Here is a 22,113-nt window from a genome sequence, read left to right as displayed (position 1 = left end):
AAAAGCTTTGCAAAATGCAGTGGAAAGAAAAGACCACAACTACTGATAACAACTAAGTGCATGGGGATACTATATGATGACACAGCAGGAAACACTGCATTTCAAAATAGCTTGAATATTGTTTCTGTGTATCATGAGACTGCAGTTCTTAGAATGGCTGGAGAAAATCAAATCAAAGATGTATAGAAGTGTAGCTTGCATGTTCATGATTAAACTGCATATTATTACTTTGGTTAGAGTATTACTGCTTAGTGGAATTGCTAAAGCCATACATTTACTTGGTTAAGAATCCTGGGACCAGTGCTGGAAAAGGAAGCTTTTGAAAGGAGAACTTTTGAAGTTCTCTTTAAAAATATTAAAGTAGTACTTTTCAGTGTCTCATTCTTTTTGTTGCTATATGGACTTTGTTTTAATTGAAGGAGTTGAGTTACTTTACCTTTTTGCTTGTCTATTGCCTTCCTTGTGCCCACATTTTGTACAATTCTAAGGAGCTCAGGAGTTATAATCTCGAGTATCAATAGTTAATGTACCCTTGGTGATGTCAAAGTGCATGCAGTTTAGTGAGTATAGTATTGTTCAGATTAAAATCAAATTGTCACACCTTCAGTCAACATATTCAGATAAAATATTTTTTTCCCCAGTAAACAACGTGGGTATTTCATATACTTACCCTGAATATTTCCTTCAGATACCAGACTTGGATAAAGTAAGTATTGTCTTGTTCCTTTAATCTGTTAAGGATTTTTTTTAAAGTTTAATTTCTTAAACCTAAGAAAAGGTGTTGATATATTAACATAGTTCAAACTCTGAACCCATAAAATTTGGGATCAGAGGTGATAGGTATTTCTTGATGACCCCATAAACAATTTAGAACCTCTATTCCAAAACAAAGGTTCACAATAACTATGTAATCTCAATGAAAAGGATTCCAGTTTTCCTATTCCTACCCTACCCCCCCCAAAAAAAATCTTATAGGCTGACATATCAAGCACAGCATTAGGAGGATGGAGCAAGAACTGCATCTTTGCAGAAAGGCTTCTTTTGAGCTTAGAGTACTACTGAGCAGCAGAGCACAGAAGGAGGGGGAGGGCAGGATTGCCAGAACCTAAGAGGTATACTCGTGGGTCAAATGGGCCATAAGCCAGATTTTGGCTTTTTAAAAGCCAAATCTGGCCACCTAGGGGGGAGTGCCTTTTGCTGATCCCCCTCCCCCCAAAACTACTTTCTGGTTTCCATAAATATGTCCCTGAAGGCTGTGCTGTCCATGGTTGACTCAAAGTGGAAGCACTTCTAGAATCTCTCACATCTGGTTAGAATGTTGCCACTTAACAGATTACACTTGGGAGGGTTAGCGGGGCATTGTTTGGTTGTGCCGTCGAATTGGTGTCAACTCCTGGCAACCACAGAGCCCACTTTATACCGATGAAAGAGATTTATTTTTATCCCAGTACCTGAAAGGTCTCAAAAGCCACTCAGTGGAGACGATTCTTACATGTTTATTAGAAGATAGGGACCCAACAACATCCTTGGCGGTTGCCAAATTCTGTTATACATTGATCAAACTAAGAGAGGCTAGAGCATAGCAATTGGTTACTGTCAAAGGTTCTTGATTTTATGTATCTGATAACATTTTAGATTTTGTTTTTGTTTTCTCTTTTTACTGAGTATATTCTGTTTCTATTGTTGTTTGATCTAAGATCATAAATAAACAACTAACTAACTATATCAAATAATGATATTAGCATATGGTTGCTTCTGATGGATACCACCTCAACCCTCTCTGTAAAGTTCCACCAAAGCCAACAGTTAGTGTTATAGCATGAATTGTCAGAAGTAAGGTAATTGACTCTATACACCTATATACCACCTCATCTTTGGGGGAAGCATTAGCTTTTTTCTTCTTCTTTACAGTTGGATGTTGAGTATAGAATTGAGTAGCTGCTCTGATAGTTGGAGACTTTTTTTGTTTAATTAAAAATGACACAAACCAGCCACCTATTTCCGTAGAGCACCTAAGTCCTCTATGGAAATAGGTGGCTGGTTTGTGTCATCCACCTGATACCAGTATAAGCAAGTTATGTCTTAATTGTGTGTATTTTCAAGAGGTTATGGTATCCTATGCAAGTCAGTTTTCTAGATTTTTTTTTTATTGCAGACAATTGACAAAATGATAAACGTTAATATCCTATCTGTATGCAAGGTAAGTGTCATTTTGAGAAGAATTCTGTGGATCACGATAATGGTTGTGTCATATGCAGAGTAACATAGCTGTTTGTCTCAAAGGTGCACATCCATCTACAATCTGCTTATAGTAGGAATGTTTGTACAACTTTTTAGTTAGTTATATCCCATTTTCCAGGTAAAACCTTACATAGCAGTGTCCATGAAAAATATTAAAACAAATATCAAGAAAACCAATAATTGGAAACCAGAAAATAAAACCATAATAAAAACATCAGCCATTTTAAAACACACTAAAATGCTTGGGCAAATAAAAAGGTCATAATGTTGTGCCAAAAAGACATCTGCCCGCCTGTGAACCTCCCTGATGAGAGCATTTCTGAGATGTCAGAAAAGTTCCTGGCAGGTTGCCTCGCTTCAGATGATAGGGCAAACCGAAGAAAGACCTCCAACTAGGAAACTAATATCTGAGTAGCCCTGTGCAGGAGTAAGCAGTCCTTGAGGTTCTGATACCAAGCCATATAGGACTTTAAAGGTTTGAACCAGCACCTTGAATTGGGCCTGAAAATGGACTGGAAGCCAGTATGGTTGTATTAAAACCAGCAAAATGTGTTCCATACTCCTGATACCAGTTAATTACCTTGTATTTTATATTAACTGTAGTTTCCGAACAGACTTCCAGAAAAGCCTCCCCATGCAATACATTCCAATAGTCCAAACAGGATGTTTCCAGAGCCTGTATGACTTGAGTCTAGATTGTCTAGGAATGGCTGCAGCAGGTGCCCAGCTTCACCTGGTAAAAAGTGTTTCATTTAAGGCTGCTTGGACCACCAAAGATAGGGCCAGATCTATTAACATCCCAGAAGGAAATCTGACCCTTAATGGGGAGTGCAATGCCAACCAGAACAGGTAATCTAAAGTCTTCCAGGTCACATGAACCACCAATAGAATCTTGGTCTTCTCAAAACTGAACTTCAATTCATTGGTCTCATCCAGTCCATTGCCATTCTTAAGCACCGGTTCAGCACTTGAATTAAATGCAAAAGAGAAATAGGTGTGAGTGTCATTAGTATATTGACAGTGCCACATCCCAAAAGCCCAGATGACCTTTCCCAGGGTTTTAAGTAGGTGCTGATATACATAAAACCTTAGGGAAGGTCATTTGGGGTGTGGTGCCATCAGTACACTGATGCCAGATTCTCCTTTACATATAGTTCAAGTAATTAGGTACATCTTAGAGCTGTGTAGTGCAACATAGTATAATTGCCATAGGGAAGAGCAACAGCCCCATGGCACCACCTTATGGAACTGACCATCTAGCCATACATGGAACTACCAGACTACAATGCCCTCAGTCCAGATCTGACAGCCAATCAAGATAGGTGTCATAGTTGGTGTTATGCAAATTCTCAGAGAGTTCTAGGAGATCACACTCCTCTTCCTCTTGGCAATGTAGAGTCAGCCAGTTTTAGTCTAAACTAGGCCAGAAACTGGATTTAAATTGATCCAGAAAATCTTGGCCTGTTCGTTAGCAAATTACAGCTGCTTCCCTGCAGAGGTAGCTTCTGCCTTTTCTCTGGTAGCCTCTAGAAGTGACTGCAGCCACAACTGATTACTAAAAGAGGCAACTCTTTCCCAGCTAAGATGTCTGTGTCCAGAGATTCCCATAATCATAGCTTAGATGCAACATGTGGCCTTCTCAATGTAGATTTTTCAGGTGGATGTGGCATGTGAAATAGTCATGAATCCTTAATTGCTGTCTTGGATTATCACTATGATTGCATGGCTCAGCCCATTACCACAAGAAAATGTTTAAACTGGAAGACTCTAAGTGGTGTTAATAAAGGCAGGAAATATTTTTATACTTGCCTCAGTCCCTTATGTATGTATTATTTTCCTTAAATAGTTGAAGAAAGAATGCATCAGTTCCTCAAAATAGAAGTTACAGCTTCTAAATAAATTAATTGTAGTGTTTAAAAAGGTGGCATTTGGAGTAGCAATTCTAATATGTAAATTGCTGTACAAGCTTGTTAATTGTTGGCACTTCTTAATTTCCATTTTACACGTTGGTGTAACTTTGAACTCATAATTCATGGTTGAGAACCTAGTACTCCTGGTTTCAAGTTAAATTGTTGGGCCACTCTAGTAACACCACATGATATGCAGCAGTCATGAGATGGTTGACCTTAAGTAGATCATTGACCTATAACAAAATATGAAAGCTAACTCTTTAAGCAAAACTCTTGGGGGAAAAGCACCCTAAGATTTGCAAGATAATTGTGTAGAATAGAATATTATGTAGATTATGAACAAAATGGCTGTCCCCAACATGCCTAGACACTTCTCTTCCACCACAACATCAGTCAATTTAGAACTGGCAAAATCCAGTACACCACTGCAGTCAGCCCACATCAGTTCATGTCAATGAGCCTTGCCTTGCCCAGGGCTCATGCTTACTGCAGGCAGCTTCTGTCAATTTCAGTAATAGTGAATTGCATCCCTTGTCCTGTTCTCACCCTTTTAGCTTTATCTGAAAGAATGTGGTAAAACCTAGGCATCTAGTTTGAACCCTACAGATCCTTAGAGAGAAAAAGAGAAGTAATATTCCAGGTAGAAACCATCTGTTTAACCTACTTTTAAAAATTATTTTACATTTCTGTAACTTTTGCCAAGCATAGTTCACAGGAGTAAGCAAAAATATTTTTTAAAATGAAACAAGATAAACATAAAGATAGGCAATAACATAATAGGAAGCATTCATTTTATATGCAAGGCATTAAATAATTGTGGCATTCACCAGCATCTGAGTCTCTGAAAGGATACTAAAGCTGCATAATTAGGGCACCAAACTGTCTTTTTCCCCCATCCTTCAAATTAGGACCTTTTCCTTAAGCTCCTTTCTTAAGGGTTTTAAAAATTCTGAGTGCTGTTAGGAAAGTACTTTCCCAACGTCCTTGTATCCATAACATAATGGTGTAACTGTCCTTGTATAATCTCTAAACTTGTATAATGCAAGTAGTTACATACTAGCTTCTTTGCCTGTTTTACAGTGTCATTAACAGTCAGCGTGACATAACATATGCCACGATGTTGACCTTTGTGCTGTGTATTATAGCAGAAACTGTATCTGTTAGTGAGCTTGTTGTTTGTGTTCAACAGCTAATGATAACTGAATGTTCTAAGCAGTTTCAGTAGAACAAACTCCATAGATCTGTAACATAGAATATGTCCCTTAAAATTTAATTCTGTAGATTATCTCTAGGTTCTTCATGCACAAAACTATTTCTCTAATATTCTGACCATTTATTTTGCAAACACGAAAGCGTTTCTATTTATTTTGAAAACACGAAAGTGTCTTCTAGATATACAAGTTGCTATATAAAGCTGGATGGAGTCTCTTGCAAATTTGAGTCAGTCTCTTGCAAATTTAAGTGTAAAAGTTAGCCCTTGGTGATTTGTAACAAAGTAATATTTATTTATTTAGCACATTTTTATACTGCCCTAACCCAAGGTCTCAGTATTACAAAGTAATATTTATTTATTATTTATTTAGCACATTTTTATACCGCCCTAATACAACCCTGGTCCTCCCTATACAATGAGAAAATATTTTTAAATCCAAATACCACACTACAGTTTATTAATTATTATACTACAGAATAGAATTGTAGTAGGTATTGCTGCTTTAATAAGAACAAATGTTGTTCATTCTGCAGCTTGCAGTTCCCTCTCCTAAAACAGGAACATGTGTGACGCAGTCATACATATTGACTTAGTGAGACTGAGAAAATGCTATATTCCTCATACTTCAACCAGAATTGCTGACTTCAGTGTTGCTGTTCATCAGATGAGATGACTTAATATTTCCCTCCAGCCAACATTTCCACATTCAATGAATGGGAATTGAATGAGCCTATAGTTGCAGCTAGCATTTGTGGGATTGTATCCACTTTCTGTATCTTACAGAGCACTCTTAGGCATATTTCCTTGAATATTCCATGTGTTCCATGGAATCTACTCCCGTGAAAGCATATACAATTGTGGCCTTAATTATCTTCCAGTGGCTAAGGGTGTTTTTCTGCCAAATTTGTGTGACCATCAGTGTGTGTAAGTATACCCTTACGTGTTTTTGGAAACTCTAGTCCAGGGCTGCACAACTCCTGCAGATGTTGGGCTACAATTCTCAACATCCTCAGGCACAGTGGCCAATAACTGGGGATTATGCCAAGATCTGCAGGAGGGCCAAAGTTACTCAGCCCTGCTCTAGAAAAATAATAGAATCGAAGGTGAAATGGGTTTAATGAGTCGTCTAACCTAACCTTCGGCCTTAAAACACAGCACTTTAAATACTTGCAGGTACTGTGTTGGTTTCACTGTCCTGCTGGCACCACTGATGTTTACATTAGTAGTGATGTTTAAATTAGGCTTCTTACACTTCTGCCATAATTCAGAAAATAATCATTGTCTTAGAATCAGTTGAGATGGGGAACCAGGACTGCAGGTATCTGATTGTAATTTTGCCATGGGCATTGCCTGGGCATTAGGAAGCCCTTGACAAACAATGGTATAGAAGAACAGCACGGGAGAGAGAGCAGACTGTACTTCTGTGTGCTATTAGAAGTGCAGATGAGTTGATCTGACTCACTGCACATGCTTTGTGGAAGAGCCAAGTTACACAAGTAGAATAAAAATATGCTGCCTCCACAAAGTAAGGCCTTCAATTCTCCTAGACTATTTTGAGGTGAAGGAAGGTTAGCTTCTTTATGAGGGGGCAGAGAAAGGCTTCCCTCAATCTGGTGTCTGCATCCTACTCAATCATGAGAATTTTTTTCTTATTTTTCCCCCCAGATGACACGATTGGTGCTGCCCGGTATGCTGGAAAGGTGAGTCACACAAACACTATCCAGACAGTCATCATTATTTATAGGGGAGAATCCTTTCTTTGAAAAATTCATTACTATGACTAATCTGCCTGGCCTCCATGTTTTAGTGGCAGAGTAATGCTGTGTGAGTCACGGTTTTGGGTGCATGAATCATCAGACGGTGGAAGCCTTTTTCCACTTGATTCCCTTTATTTTCCCTCTCCCCTTCTCAACTGTTGTGGTGATTTCTTTTTAAATGGAATTAAAAAGCCCATCTGACTCATCGGTGTGAACTCACTAACCTGCTATTCTTTGGGGGTGGCAATGGTTCCTGGGATGTTCCTGGGAATAACCTTCATAAAGCCATTTCTGAGGGTCACTGGAAGCAAAATGAGTACAGAGAATAAGCTCTAGTTATAATGGCAGATGACACATTGAAGGAAAAGTCAACTCAAAAGCAGGAGAACAGCACTCTCCTAAATGTATACTACTATGAATACTTATATACTGCTCCTCAACCAAAGTTGAAGGGAGTATAGGGTTTTTCAGTGTTGCATGAAATAGGTCATTTTTGTGATTGTGTAAATCTACCACTTTCTACCAGCTGGACAAAAAGAATAGGCTACCTCCAAGTTCAGAGGCAGGATGTCTCTGAATACAAGTTGCAGGGAAGCAATAGCAGAATAGGGAGCATGCCATGGTGTTTGGTGGGCCACTGTGGAAAACAGGGTGCTGGACTAGATAGGCTTGGGTCTGATCCAGCAAGGCTGTGCTTATGTTCTTCTGATGCAAAACAATATCCTGCCACCAGTATCTCCTTCTTGCTGCTTCAGTGCTGGCACATGACTCTTCAGCACAACACATTTTTGTTAAATTTTAAAGCTGCATTCAGCTTCCTCCAGCATTCTCATAGAAGACGGCTTCTACATGGAATTGTCATTACCTCACGATGAGGTAATTGGAAGACTAGTTCCATTGCAGTTCTTCTCACCAAGCTCATGCTTTCTCATTTCTTCATAGTGCAATTTCCACTCTCTTCCACCAGTAGAATTCCCTCCACACTCATGTACCACTAGTGATGACCCAGATTGGAGAGAATGGTTCCTAACCTTTCATAAGCTTTTGAATGTCTCTTGATCTCAGCAGTAACAATGTTACTGCAAGAAATTCAGTTCCCTTCCATGTGCTCCTGCCTGTATGTTCACAACAAGCCTCAGCCATGAGATGAATTTCTGAGTTTGCAGAAGTTCTTAGCATCTGATTAGACCTTGCCAGTCCATAGCACTGTGTCCTTCAGTTTCCACCCCACTGATCAATTGAGGAACAAACTTTAAATATTTCTGTGGTGCATTCTTCTTCATCAGCGCTTTTCACACATTATCCACCACCGTTACAATGTACAGCAGTGCAAACAAGTCCCTCCCCCAACCTGTCAGTCATCCTCATGCCCTGCTGCTCATGCTTAGAGCAGGGTTTGTCTGAACAGGGAAGCACCATAGTCATGACAGAGGGTGCTTCCATGATCCTGAAGCAGGATTGCCCCAGTCTCAGGACCACAGAAGTGCCCACAATCAGAGTCAGAGCACCTCCCTGTTCAGATAAATCATGCTCTAGGCATGAGCAGTGGAGCGCAAGGTTGACTGACGAGTCGGAGACAAGGTCTCTTCTGTCTGCCCCACTGTACATGTTTACAGTGGCACTTTATCCTGTTGTGTCCGTCCACTCACACATGTGGGATCTCTGTTTGTACAGAGCCTCATTTGGAATTTTGTAAAGTGGAGTGTCCAACCACTGTGCTCCAGTGGCTGTTCTACAACTACTATCATTTCCAGCTGCAGTGATCAATAGTCAAGGGATGATGGGAGCTGTAGGGTAACATCTGCAGGAGTGCCAAGGTTGGACACTCCTGTTCTAGTGCTTAGCCTTGAGGCAAGGCAAACCCATATTGAGCAATAGCACAAGCCCAGGTAGACATGACCCATGCCTCCTCTCTCTGTTGCAGTAGCATATAAAAGAACTTGCTCTTGACTGGCAATCCATTGTTACCAAGCCTTAAATTTAGCCTGGAGAAGAGAAGACTAAGGGGAATTATGGTAGCTGTCCTCAAATATCTGAAAGACGATCACATAGGAGGAAGAGGAGTGGGCTTGTTCTCTGTTGCTCCTAGAAGCTGGTCTAGAATCAATGTGTTGAAATTACAAGGGAGCAGATTTATTTATTTTAGTTATTGGTTGCATTCATTTATTTAACTTATTTATTTAACATATTTGTATACCGTCCAAAATACAAGTTTACAAATATTTAAATTTTATATCTCCCCTCATTAAATCTCAAAGCAGTTTACAAATATTTAGTCCAGACATTAGGAAGAGTTTCCCAACTGTAAGAGCTGTTCAGCAGTGAAACAGTTTGCTTCCTGCAGTGGTGGAACTTCCTTTGCAGGATATTTTCAAACTAAGGCTGGATGACCATCTGTCTGCAGGGGCTTGGACTAAAAGGCCTCCAAGCTCTCTTCCAACTCTACAATTATGTGATTCCCTTCTTATTTCATTTGTTACTCCTCCTTTTAGCTTTTCCAGGTAAATTTTCTATTTGTGTGTTTATTTCTACTGTGGCTGCAACTTGTCTGTTGAGGCCATGGGTCTATGGCTCTGCGGAAGTCCTTTAAGAAGTGCAAGTCTTGCAGAGAAAAGTTCCTTACTACAGCCAGAATAATTGCATTCTCTGCCTGAATGCAGAGGAGTAGGTGTCCGCATGCATTGACTGCAATGCATGCATGGTAAAATAGATTGTCTAGACTCTGTGCCATCCTTTGGGAGAAAGAGGAAGATTCTGCCTTCACCATTCTTCCACTTAGCCTTCAAGTCTATAGTCCCAGGAAACCTCCCCGCCCTCCCCCGGCAAATTTCCAGTACCCGCAAATTGTCTAGATTCTCCCTTTTTGCAATGGCCCAGGGTGTTGCTTCAGGAACTGATCCAAAAATCTCTAAACCTTTTCTGCCCACTTTCCCCAAAATACTTTGAGACAGTACCACCTCTCTCCTTGTTCATCTCCCTGCCATTTCAGTGTTTCATCTCATATTGCCTTAGGGCATGATATCCTGCCAGATAAGAGAGCTTGCTGGACTCCCATATGTGTGAATGCATAGAGAATATGAAGAGCAAGTTGCATTCCTGTAATAGATGTGTCTGTGTGGACAAATGTGTAGTCACACAATTCTCTGTCCTCCCTGCAGCAGTGACTGTTGCTTTCGTTTTGACACTCCACTGCAGCAGTCTATTTTGAACTGAGGGAGGAGGTGCAGGCCATGCCTACTTGGGTGTCTGCTATTGCTCCATTGGAGCTTGGCAGGCACTAACACTCTTGAGGCTACACTGTAGAAAGCTCTGTGCAGCTCAGATCCCCCTAGGTCTGATTGCACCTGTGATTGCACAGGTGACCTTGCCATTCAGTGCAAAGCAGTTTACAAGCCAGAATACAACATATAACAATAAAATGGTAATAAAATACCCCGCTACTAATCCCATGGTTAAAAATCGAGCCATTTAAAATGCAACAAGCCAATCTCTAGAAAAAGTTTTCTGAAAAACCAGATCTTAACTTGGTAGTGAACATTCAGGAGTGAGTTGACACATCTCACCAGGGAGAACTTTCTGTAGTGTGGGTGAAACTACAGAAAGAACTCAATCCCACGCTCTCGTACTACTTGCTCAACCGCTGCTAACTTGGCAAAGAGGCACCTTTTAATGTGGTGATTCTCTTTATTTAGCAGCGGGAGAGTAACTGGCCCTGTCCACCCCCAGCACAGTACTTCCAGTGACTGTTGCTGGTGTTGATCTTATGTTTCTTTTAGACTGTGAGCCCTTTGGGGACAGAGAGCCATCTTATTTATATATTTATTATTTCTCTGTGTAAACCGCCCTGAGCCATTTTTGAAGGGTGGTATAGAAATTGAATCAATAATAATACTTCTGCAAAGGAAGCGCTGCCTGCATATATGTATCTAAACTTCATGGAAGAAAGTCTGACTTACAGTCAGGCTTGCATCTTAAATCCTTGTTAGTATTGTTCAGCACAGTACAGAATAGGGAGTTGCTGGTTCTGAGAACATTGCAGATGATCCTAGTGTACCTCTCTTGGCTTGTGTAGTGCTGTTGCTTTTGTTGACTGCCTCCTATGGTGAAAGTAGCACATGAGCCCAGGGTTGTATATCCTAGAATCCTGTTTTGGAGGTTCTTCTGCACAATTCCAACAGGAGTGGAATTCCAGAGCCCCAAGGAGTATATCATATGCCCCTAGGAACGCTGCCTTATACCAAGTCAGACTGTTGGTCCATCTAGCTCAATATTGCCTACACAGACCGGCATCAACTTCTCCAAGGTTGCAAGCAGGAGTCTCTCTCAGCCCTATCTTGGAGATGCCAGGGAGGGAACTTGGAACCTTCAGCAAGTAGGTGCTCTTCCCAGAGTGGCCTCATCTCCTGAGGTGAATATCTTACTGTACCCATACATGTAGTCTCCCATTCAAATGCAAACCAGGATGGACCCTGCTGAGCAAAGGAGACAATTTAAGCTTGCTACCACAAGACCAGCTCTCCTCATGTTGTGCAATTTCCTGAATGTGAGTGGGAGTGGGAGACTGAGGATGTTTTCCAGTTCTGGGGTTCAGTACCTCCCTTCTGCAGTCAAGTGCTTTAAGCAAGCAGCCTACTCATATGAGCAGTATAACATGGTAGTAATTATAACCATGTTATACTATTAGTTACAAAATTGTACATTTCTGTTTGTGAATGCAAAAATGGCAAGCTGCAGATTTTCTAGTTCATGGAAGAGGAATCGTGGCAGTCTGCAGCTCCAACAATCTATCTATATCTATATAAAATGCTAAGGATGTACGTGGCAAGCCCCGCCCACACAGTGCTTTACCAATCGGGAGGTAACAGAGCAGAATCACCGTGCTGATCGGGCATTGGGGATTCCATGTGCAGATAAGGGAGGAGGAGCCTGTGATGGTTAAGGTCAGTTATTACTGGTCGGAAGATGTGCTTGATTGTAGAGGAGAGAAGAATCTCTCTATATAAAAGGATAGTGAGCAGGGGTCTCAGAAGAAAGGGTTTGTGAGGGAGTAAAGAGCCCCTTCAGGAGAAGGAGGCTGCCACTGTCCAAATTAGATGAGGGAACAAGATCTGTTGACTCAGGAAGGAAGGGAGAGAAAGAGAAAAAGAAGGGGGGGAGTGAACAGAGGAGAGAAAGAAAGGAGGGGAAGAGAGAATGAAGGAAGGGCAAGGGACAAGGAGAGAAATAAAAAAAGGGAGGGGAAGAGAGAATGAAGGAAGGTGCGAGGGATGAGCCCGGGTGGGGGGGGGATGAATGGCTATGTCAGTGGCAGCAAGGAAGGGTCTGGTCAGCTGCTGCTGCTCGGGCTACCGAAGCCATTGGCGAAGTGAGGCAGGCAGGCAAGTGAGGACAGGCCTGGGCCTGTCAGCAGCCTGAGGGGAATGAACAGCCATGGCAGCAGTGAGAAAGGGCCCAGTCAACTGCAGCTGCTGCTCCTGCGGGGAGGAGCAGGAGTGGGGCTCAGATGAGGATGGGGAGGTCTCTTGGGTTAGGGGGCTGCAGCTTGGCCAATCAACTGGCAACACTGCAGCCGCAACCCAGTGGGGTGAGGGGGATGGAAGCAATGGGATGGAGGAGTGACCAAGAAGGCTGAGGGGGTGGAGGAGGAGAAGTGCAGCTCAGGTGAGGGTGGAGAGATCTCTGAGGTGAGGGGACTGTGGCAGGGGGTGAGGGGAGCAATCAAGTACTAGCACGCAGATGCTCTGCATGGATTAAGCTAGATACTCTATTAATGTGAGTAGCCCACACGTGAACATATGCGAATGGAGCTGCCGTTCATAGTTGGAACAGATTGGTTCCGCTGAGGAGCAGATACTGTGCTTTCTTCAGTTCTCTGGTTCGTCCTAAACCTTTACTCGGGGGTGAAGGTGGGGAGATTAGCGTTCTTCATGAATCCAAGTCTAGCCCTTGTCCATCCATCATCATCCTGCACAATGTAGGTGGTGAACTGCACAGTGCAATGTCGCAGCCCTTAGCATGATTTCAGTTGGGCACTCCTGCTCTAGACAAACGTGGAACTATTGATGTTTGCCATACAAGTTGTTAATTGCATTACAGAGGCAGCTTGCTTTTACCACTTTGCATACAGCTGGAGCGGACAAGGGTTGCCATAACAACAATGGGCAAGCTAAAAATAGCATGTTTTCTACTATATTGCTTAAGGTAGAATGCTGATGAGGTGCACAGTTAAGTTTAGGCAGGAATTTTCTTTAAACATCTGTGTAATAAATCAGGTTAACAAGCTGGTGAAAGTATATAGAGCTATATAGGGAAGGGGCTGTTAATGCTCACAGAGAAGGGTGTAGCTTAGTATTATAGGAGCATTCTTGAAAAAGCTTTCAAGGGAGTGTTTCTGTATTGTTTTATGTAACCTAATGTATACAGAATAGGGCTAGGCCATTGTAGATTGCCCTGTTGTAGCCAGAAACAATTTCTAAAGACCTTTAAAAATGGCTAGTACAATTCTATCTGATATCAATAGCTTTGGATATTTGGAACCACTGGAAACTGAGCCTGGTATCTCTTAAACTCGGTATGCAAAGCAAAGCTTTTGGTTCCTGTGACTGTCTATAATGTGACTGATTTGTGGGGGGGGGGGGTTGGTGTGTTTTTTGTGCACCACCCAGAGCCATTTGGATGGGGTGGTATATAAATGCAATATAAACATACATACATACATACATACATACATACATACATACATACATACATATTCACTTGCACAGTTCCAATTATTCCAAGCTCCTGTCTGGTCTCTCTCTGACAGATGTACCTCTCTGGTGCTGAACAAAATACCTCTAGGTGTGGTTGGCTTCATAACTCTGTTCTTTTGAATTACCTCTAGCTCCTATATTTGGGTAAAAGTACATCTTTGACTTTTTCAAAGAGATGATACTTCTGGTTTGAATATACAGGTGGGCCTTGCTATATGCGGATTTGCTATTCACGGTCAGGTGATTCAAACCCGACCTCTGCATGTGCGAGAAAAACCTGGCAAATAAGTCATTAACTTCGCTTATCCATATTTTGCAGTCAGCCAGAAATGACCTTGGAAGTCATTTCCTACCACTGTTTTATGATGAGGGGCCATTTTGTGACTCCTCGTTTTAAAAAAAGAATTCCTCCTCCAGTGAATTTTCATGGAAAATTGGCTGTATTGATAAGGGGCGGGCATTGCTGGGCTCATGAACACACGCAGAGCACAGCACAATACTCACTTTTCTCTAGTTTTTGCCATTTTTCAGTCCCCCCCCCAGATGCAGGAACCTAACCCTCCTCGCCCACCCCCATAGGCATAATGACTTGGTACTTGCAGTTTTGTTATACTCAGTGGTGGGTGAGAAACTGAACCCCCACGAGTAACAAAATATGCCTGTCTCAGTTGTAGTGATATAGTCATTTATTTATCTCATACTTTAAAACATAGGCATTATTGTAAAGTGTACTAAATAAGAATCTCTTTTGATGACATGAGGTGCTTTTCCTGTAAGCAGGAATTAAAATGGGGAGAGGTGTGTGTGCGCATGCGTGCACCTGAATCTACTCATTGTGATTGCCTTCACACCTCATGGCTGGCTCTAGGAAGTGGTGAAGGTAAGGTTTGTATTTGCTTTGACCTAAAAAATGGCAATGGGCCTATTATCCTAATGGTGTCACGACTTTCATTTTGCACAGAGCTTTCAAGAAAGTCAAATGAAACATGAGATTCTAAGTTTGCTTTTTAGGAGGCGCAGTGATGGTGCCCTTTTCAAAGGCACTCAAAATCCTGAAGTTGGTTTTACATTGCATACCATTTTAGAGGATCCACTGGTAGTGTGCAGGTATCTTGATGTCTGGAGAGTGTGCCTAAAATAATTTTTTATTTTAGGGCTCTGAAATAATTTTTAAGGGTATAATCGTTTCTCACTACTGGGGTTCTGGTTCTCATTTTATATGTTATGTTCCTTACTTCTTAGGTCCAGGGGAGTAATTGTGAATATTTCCTCTTTTGCGGGACTCGATCCATGTCCCTTTATGACCCTTTACTCGGCAACCAAGGTAAACAGCATATCAGGATATCTTATGTGTGGGAGTCTTATATATAAATCTAACAAAAAGGTGACGTGATAAAGTATCTGGCATTCCTTTCTTGTAGTTTAGCTGAAGAAGTGACATCAACTTTGTAAATAGTAAATATCGCATTAAAGGAAGATGAGTCTTGAAGTGCTCCCCACCCCCGATGGTTTCTATTTGTCTGTGGGGCCTTATCTCTGTTTTAAATAGACTAATATCGTTTCCATTTTTTACAATAATTATTCACAAGTGAAGTAATGTTGTAAAAGCTAGTGTAAAATGGAAGTGTGGTGGAAAATTTTCACAGAAAAATTCCCCATACTTTATTTCCCAGGCTGGGGGGTGGGGGTGGTGTTCATTGGCTGAAATCTAGACTAGTATTGTGCACATGCATTATTACTGTGCTGTTGCTTGAGTAGGGAAAGGGAATTATTACTAATGAATTTTATGGAACAATTCTGGACATCCGGACTAGTATTATGCATGTGCAGCAGTGCATGTTTCAGACTTGAACAGGGGAAGGGGCAACTTTCACCAATTTCTCCTCCCTTCTTAAGCCCTCAGGGCATCACCAAAATATATCCCTGAAAGGTCTCATGACCCCCAGGAACATAGGTTGGTGACACACAGTGATCTTGGAGGGAAAGGAAGGAAGATTGGCAAAAACTGCCCCTTCCCCTGCTCAAGTGGAAGTCTGGAACATGGACTGCAGCACATGTATAATGCTTGCCTGGATTTCCAGAATTGTTTCATAAAATTCATTAGTAACAATGAATAGATTCCAATGCAATATTGGCCAGAGGTGCTTTTTATCAGCTTTGGCTGATATACCAGCTGCGTCCATTTCTTGAGATGAACGAACTCAGAACAGTGGTACATGCACTGGTAACCTCCAGATTTGACTACTGCCGTGCACTCTGTGTGGGGCTGCCTTTGTATGTAGTCTGGAAACTGCAACGGATACAGAATGTGGCAGCCAGGTTGGTCTCCAGGTCATCTCGAAGAGCCCGTATTACTCTTATACTAAAAGAGTTACACTGGCTGCCGATAAGTTTCCAGGCAAAGTACAAGATTCTGGTTATAACTTATGAAGCTCTAAACAGCTTAGGCCCTGGGTATTTAAGGAACGTCGTCTTCTCCGTGAGCCCCATTACCCATTGAGGTGATCTGGAGAGGTCCGCCTGCAGCTGCTATGAGCTTGTCTGGTGGCTATGTAGGGGTGAGCCTTCTCTGTTGTCTCCCCAGCACTCTGGAATGTGCTCCCTGCTGAGATGAGAGCCTCCCCATCTCTGACAACTTATAAAAAGTCATTAAAGACTGACCTTTTCACCCAAGCCTTTTAATTTAATTGTGGTTTTAAATTGTTTTAAGGTTCTACTTTGTTTTGGATTGTTTTTATATTGTTGTGAGCCGCCCAGAGATGGAAGTTTGGGGCAGCATACAAATTTGATGGATGGATAGATATTAGATAAGTCCAGTCATTTCAAGTTGTACTTCATGTTTGCTAGGTGATTAAAACTAGAATGTAATCTAGTTTTGAATTTGTTTCATTATAACAATAAAAACACATGAAATGTCTTTTTATTTCCATCTCACCCCAACCCATCGTATCAAATATTTCAATTCAGCTACTTGGCTATTTGAAAATGTACATTCTACTTACACAGATACAGGATGTAAAATGCATGCTGTATGGATGGGCTGTTTTATAGACAGGGCTGTATGTATTTTGTGCTAAATAGTTTTTCATCAAGGCAATGAAAATTCTGTAGCCTTGTAAATTAGGCACCTCAGGTAAAGTTACATATTTAAATTGTTCTGCCTTTGAGGTGTGTGGCTGTTTAGAATTGTTTATCTTGGTTCACCTAGCAATAGGACAGAGCTATTGGGGCCTTGAACCCCTATATCTTACCTTTTGGAAATCTTACTTAACCCATTCATTCATTTGAGATTTCAGTAGTCATTGCCTAGTAGTCAGTAGCTGAGGCATACTAACTATCAAGAACCCTGTGCTTTTGTGTGCAAATAAAGCCACATGCTTCCACTGACATCACCAGAAACCACATGCTTGCTGGCATCACTGGAAATGGTCAGAGGTGGGCTGGCATCACTGGAAATGGTCAGAACCAGGTCTGTGCCCAGGTATGCCCTGAAGGTGGGCATGTCACCCCACCCCCCCACAAACATGCCCCGCCACTCTGAACCAATAGGAACAGATCTTAGAGCCCAGAAAGGTTCTGGATCCAGAAAAAATCTTCCCAGAGAACCAGTATGATGAACTAGAAAAGTGACTGGGCACTGTAACACCACTTCTGCTCCTGCTGTGAAACTAAAGCCAGAGCGCCTCTTGCTTCTGCCTCCAAAAACGGATGTGTGAGTTCATCAGATCTTGAAACAGAAGCTCCTGTGAAACTGAAGCTGCATAGAAGAAAATGGGTGAAGAAAAGGCTTCATTATTGGTGTGATGACTGCTGTTGTCGCAATTGAGACAGGGACTTTTCTGTTGAGTGTGGTGCCTTTCTTAGTAGACCAAGTGCACTATAGGAGACAGAAATTCAGGCTGGTAAGGTTTCATGGGCCATGGAGGGTGCTATCCATATAGAGGACATATAAAGTAATTGTCATAATGCTTGAAATTAAAGGGTTTTTTAAAGAAAGCTGTGCTTTCACGTTAGGACTCTTTCCTGACACAGCCACCAAGGTGTTGCCTTTCCCTGCAGGCATAACATTCAACACTCCTTTTGTTTATACAGACACTGTAGGGTACCAAATAGGGGGAGACTTTTATGTCCCACCTTTGCGCTGCATTCCAGTTCATGGGCAGAACAGTGAACATGTTAATGTTGTTTATGACGAGCCACAATACTCTCCTGTGAGCAAGCACCACATTGACACCATCACTGTGGAGATGGACCAGAACAAAAATGTGCCATTCCATTTTGGCAAGGTGATTGTGAAGCTACACATTTTCCCCCAGAGAGGTCTGCAGCTTAAAAAAACAACAACCCAAAAACCCTGAAAAGATGGAAAGCCTGCCTTTTACAATAATAATTCCAGGGCTCAGGCAGGAAGTGCCCTTCCTGGCTACATGGGTGCCCTGATCATATATGGGGCAGGAATAAGTGGCATATTCCGGATCCTTTTCTGGATGGTAGTCTCTCTTTTGAGACAGGGATTAGAGATCCTTAAGCAGTAAGTTAAAACAGCAGCTCGGGGTGTTGCTTAATGATGTAGTGGGCCATGTTTCTTAAGCTGATCTGAATAAGATGGACCAGGCCTCTTCCTCACAAGGAGAATTAGGTCAGATGTATATCAAAAGAAAACAAAAAGCATCATATGTGCAATGATTAGGTCTTCCCCTCCCACCCTCATAAAAGAAAAGTTGTGAGCCAGTAGAAACACCAGAGAAGGCCTAAGGGAAAGAGGAATCACTCTGCTGGTGATAATTTTAAAGCTATTATGGCTTTTATGTACTGCAGCTCCAAAGAGTACACCAAATCTGAACTGGACTTGTTCCAAATTGTCCCTACGCAGACCACTAAGCATATATATTGATGTGCTCCTCCCATCCCGACCAATCTGACAGAGACTGCCCCCCTGGATTTCTTCATTGTTGGAACTTGGAATTTTTACCTGGATTTGAATAACACCCTTTTTAATATATGCTGTATAATTGTCAACAAGGACAGAATCAACCGTCCTTGTTGCAAGATCAAATCAATCTTTCACAAGATGCCAAAGTGGACCTAGCGAATTACCGTATTGTGGCCATATTTAGCCAGGTGAATGTGACCCTTGGAGACTGACTTGTCAGCCAGATCAGCAGCACTTACCCATTACAGGGCATTCATTGAAGCAATGGTGAATTACAGTGAGAGCACTCTCTTATCTATAAAGATACTGCAGGGCAGCATGAAGTAACTGCCCTGGATGGTGATAATCTTGACTATATTAACATAGCCAAAAGGTAGACTTGCTGAGGCATCTTCACACTGACCTATCCTCCACTCCCCCCCAAAAAATAAAAACTGCTTTTGAATGGTGTAAATGTGAAAATTAAGCTAGCATGCAACAAGAATGTGTTTTGTTAGATGGCTACTGGAGCTAACCTGCGCTACAGGCTGCAAATCTTGTTATCCTCCCGCTTTATCAAGAAATGTTCTCTGAACCTGACTGTGTGGTTAGCACAAGTGAAGACTTTGCTCACAGCCAATAAGAAATACCCAGTGGACTGTGTGAGTATGAAAGTGTTTAGCATTCTAGCTGGAAGTTGTGTTGGCAACCAGGAAAATTTATATTTAGGATAATTGTCAAAAACTGTCAACAGTTTCAGTGATAATTATTCATTTAGCGAGGCTTTCTCTAAAAACCCCATTAATTTTAAGCATTATGACATAAACTTTATATGTCCTCTTTATGGACAGCACCCTCTGTGGTCCATGAAACCTTACCAGCCTGACTTTCTGCCTCCTATAGTGGACTTGGTCCACTATAAACTCCATGTTCATAACCTCCCTCAAAAACTCCTTTTAATTTCAGAAATCCTAATGTGATCTCCTTTTCATAGCACAGAAGGCTTGGGGTTGTTTTTTTAGATAGTTTTACCATAAGCTGTTTTCCAAACAGCCAGATCATTGATGGGAGGAATGAAAGAGGAAGAAGCTGTGGATGGTGGCGTATTTACAAAACTTGAACAGCTAACTGCAATTGAGCAGCAGGACAAGCTGGTAAGACTGGTGTGTTTTTATGTTTGCTTTTCTTTTCTTTTTTAACCCTGAAGTATTGCAACATTGCTCTCTTCTGTGCAGGTCCATGCCTTTTGAGAACATGTGCCACAGGGATTCTAACATATCCTGTATCTAATGTGCTTGCACTGATGGTGACCAATAGAAGAATTTTGTTTTAAATATGCGTGTTCATACTTGTGTTAAACATTGCCATGGCAGTGCATGAGAAAATCCTAAAGAAAGGGGATTTTTAAAAGGCAAATGAATTAACACACCAGTCCTGCCAGCTTGTCCTGCTTCTTAATTGGAGTTTGCTGTTAAGGAATTGTAAATACACTGCCACCCACAGCTTCTTTCTCATCCCCACTTTCAGATGATGAAGTAACGCATACAGTCCTGCAGTAAGAGGATCTCAGGCTGCCTGAAACTGGCAGGCAATCACATGGTGACCAATCTTCACTAGACCTGCAGTACTTATTGTTGCACTGAAAATCCCAGCGCCTGCTTGACAAAAATGAATGGCAGCCACCCTCACCAGAAAAGTCCCTGTCTGAATTGCAGCAACAGTAGTTATCACACCAGTAATGATGAGGCTTCTTCTTGACCCATTTTTTCCTATGCAGGTTTCATTTCACAGGAGCTTCTGTTTCAGGATCTGATGAATTCACACTTCTGTTTTTGAGGGTAGTAGTGGGAGGCGCTTTGGCTTCAGTTTCGACAGCAGGAGCAGGGGTGGTGTTACCTTGCCTCAATCACTTTCTAGTTCATCATATTGGTTATCTGGGAAGCTTGTTCCTGGATCTGCAACCCGGCCCATGGTAAAAACAATCTCAAAAGAGTGGTTACGATCTCAAAACAGTGGTGCATCAGCCAGTAACCTCCAGGATTGATTACTGCAGTGCGCTCTACGTGGGGCTGCCTTTGTACATAGTTCGGAAACTTCAGTTCATTCAAAATGCAGCAGCCAGATTGGTCTTTGGGATCACCCAGAGATAACATCTCATGCCTGTCTTAAAACAGCTGCATTCGCTGCCGATATGTTTCCAGGCGAAACATTTAAAATATATATTTAAAATATATATCATTATTATTATTATTATTTCTTGTTTACACAGTCAGACAGGTATTATTGACTGGTTTGTTTTATCCAGACATCGAGTCCTTCCCAAGGACCTGGGATGGCTGAATTTTATCATCAATACTGTTGGTTATTATAGATATCATCGCAAAATATAGGCTGTTACCAGTAAAGTTGCTTTTTGTAATTGGCTGATGGTGATTTCTGTGGCCCCTATGGTGTTGAGGTGCTCTTCAAGTTGTTTTGGAATTGCACCTAATGTGCCAGTTACCACTGGGATTATTTTGGTCTTTTTCTGCCACAGCCTTTCAATTTCAATTTGTAGATCTTCGTATTTTGTGATTTTTTTCCTATTTCTTTTTCTTCTATTCTGCTATCCCCTGGTATTGCTATGTCGATTATTTTGACTTGTTTTTCTTTCTTCTCGGCTACAGTTATATCTGGTGTATTGTGTGGCAGATGTTTGTCTGTTTGTAATCGGAAGTCCCATAATATTTTTGCATCTTCATTTTCTACCACTTTTTCAATTGTATGGTCCCACCAATTTTTGGCTACAGGTAGCTTGTATTTTTTTGCAGATGTTCCAGTGTATCATCCCTGCTACCTTGTCATGCCTTTCTTTGTAGTCAGTCTGTGCGATCTTTTTACAGCAGCTGATTAGGTGGTCCATGGTTTCATCTGCTTCTTTACAAAGGCGGCACTTGCTGTTTGTTGTTGACTTTTTGACTTTTGCTCTTATTGCATTTGTTCTTAGTGCCTGTTCTTGTGCAGCCAGTATTAAACCCTCTGTTTCTTTCTTCAAGTTGCCATTCTTAAGCCATTGCCAGGTCTTGGTGATGTCTGATTTTCCACTTATATTGTGTAAATATTGACCATGCAGGGGCTTATTTTTCCATTTTTCTGCTCGGTTCTTGACTTGTTCTTTCTTGTAGGCCTGCTTTCTTTCATTGGTGTTGAATAGTTCCTCGTTATTGACCATTTGAAGTGCATCTTCTTCATTGTCCCTTATATATTCTTCAAGGCCTCTTTTCTCCTCCTCTGCTGTTGGAAGGACTTGCAGCATTCCTCTTCCACCTGAGCTGCGAGGGAGGTAGAG

The 22,113-nt window shown here is 41.6% G+C and overlaps 1 protein-coding gene across 1 annotated transcript in view; it reads left to right on the top strand.

Annotated features, from left to right (window-relative positions):
• Nucleotides 1-22,113, top strand: part of HSD17B12 (hydroxysteroid 17-beta dehydrogenase 12) — a 125,332-nt gene that overhangs the window by 88,067 nt on the left and 15,152 nt on the right. The window contains exons 5-8 of the mRNA XM_053271030.1: nucleotides 642-706; nucleotides 2,156-2,200; nucleotides 7,030-7,064; nucleotides 15,116-15,197. Of these exons, the coding sequence (XP_053127005.1) occupies nucleotides 642-706; nucleotides 2,156-2,200; nucleotides 7,030-7,064; nucleotides 15,116-15,197 (227 nt within the window). The remainder of the gene's footprint in view (nucleotides 1-641; nucleotides 707-2,155; nucleotides 2,201-7,029; nucleotides 7,065-15,115; nucleotides 15,198-22,113) is intronic.

Source organism: Hemicordylus capensis, chromosome 1 (genome assembly GCF_027244095.1).
Source record: "Hemicordylus capensis ecotype Gifberg chromosome 1, rHemCap1.1.pri, whole genome shotgun sequence".
In the NCBI taxonomy this organism is placed as follows: Eukaryota; Metazoa; Chordata; class Lepidosauria; order Squamata; family Cordylidae; genus Hemicordylus; species Hemicordylus capensis.
The sequence above is the reverse complement of the archived record's forward strand: the minus strand, read 5'-3'. Positions and strand labels throughout refer to the sequence as shown.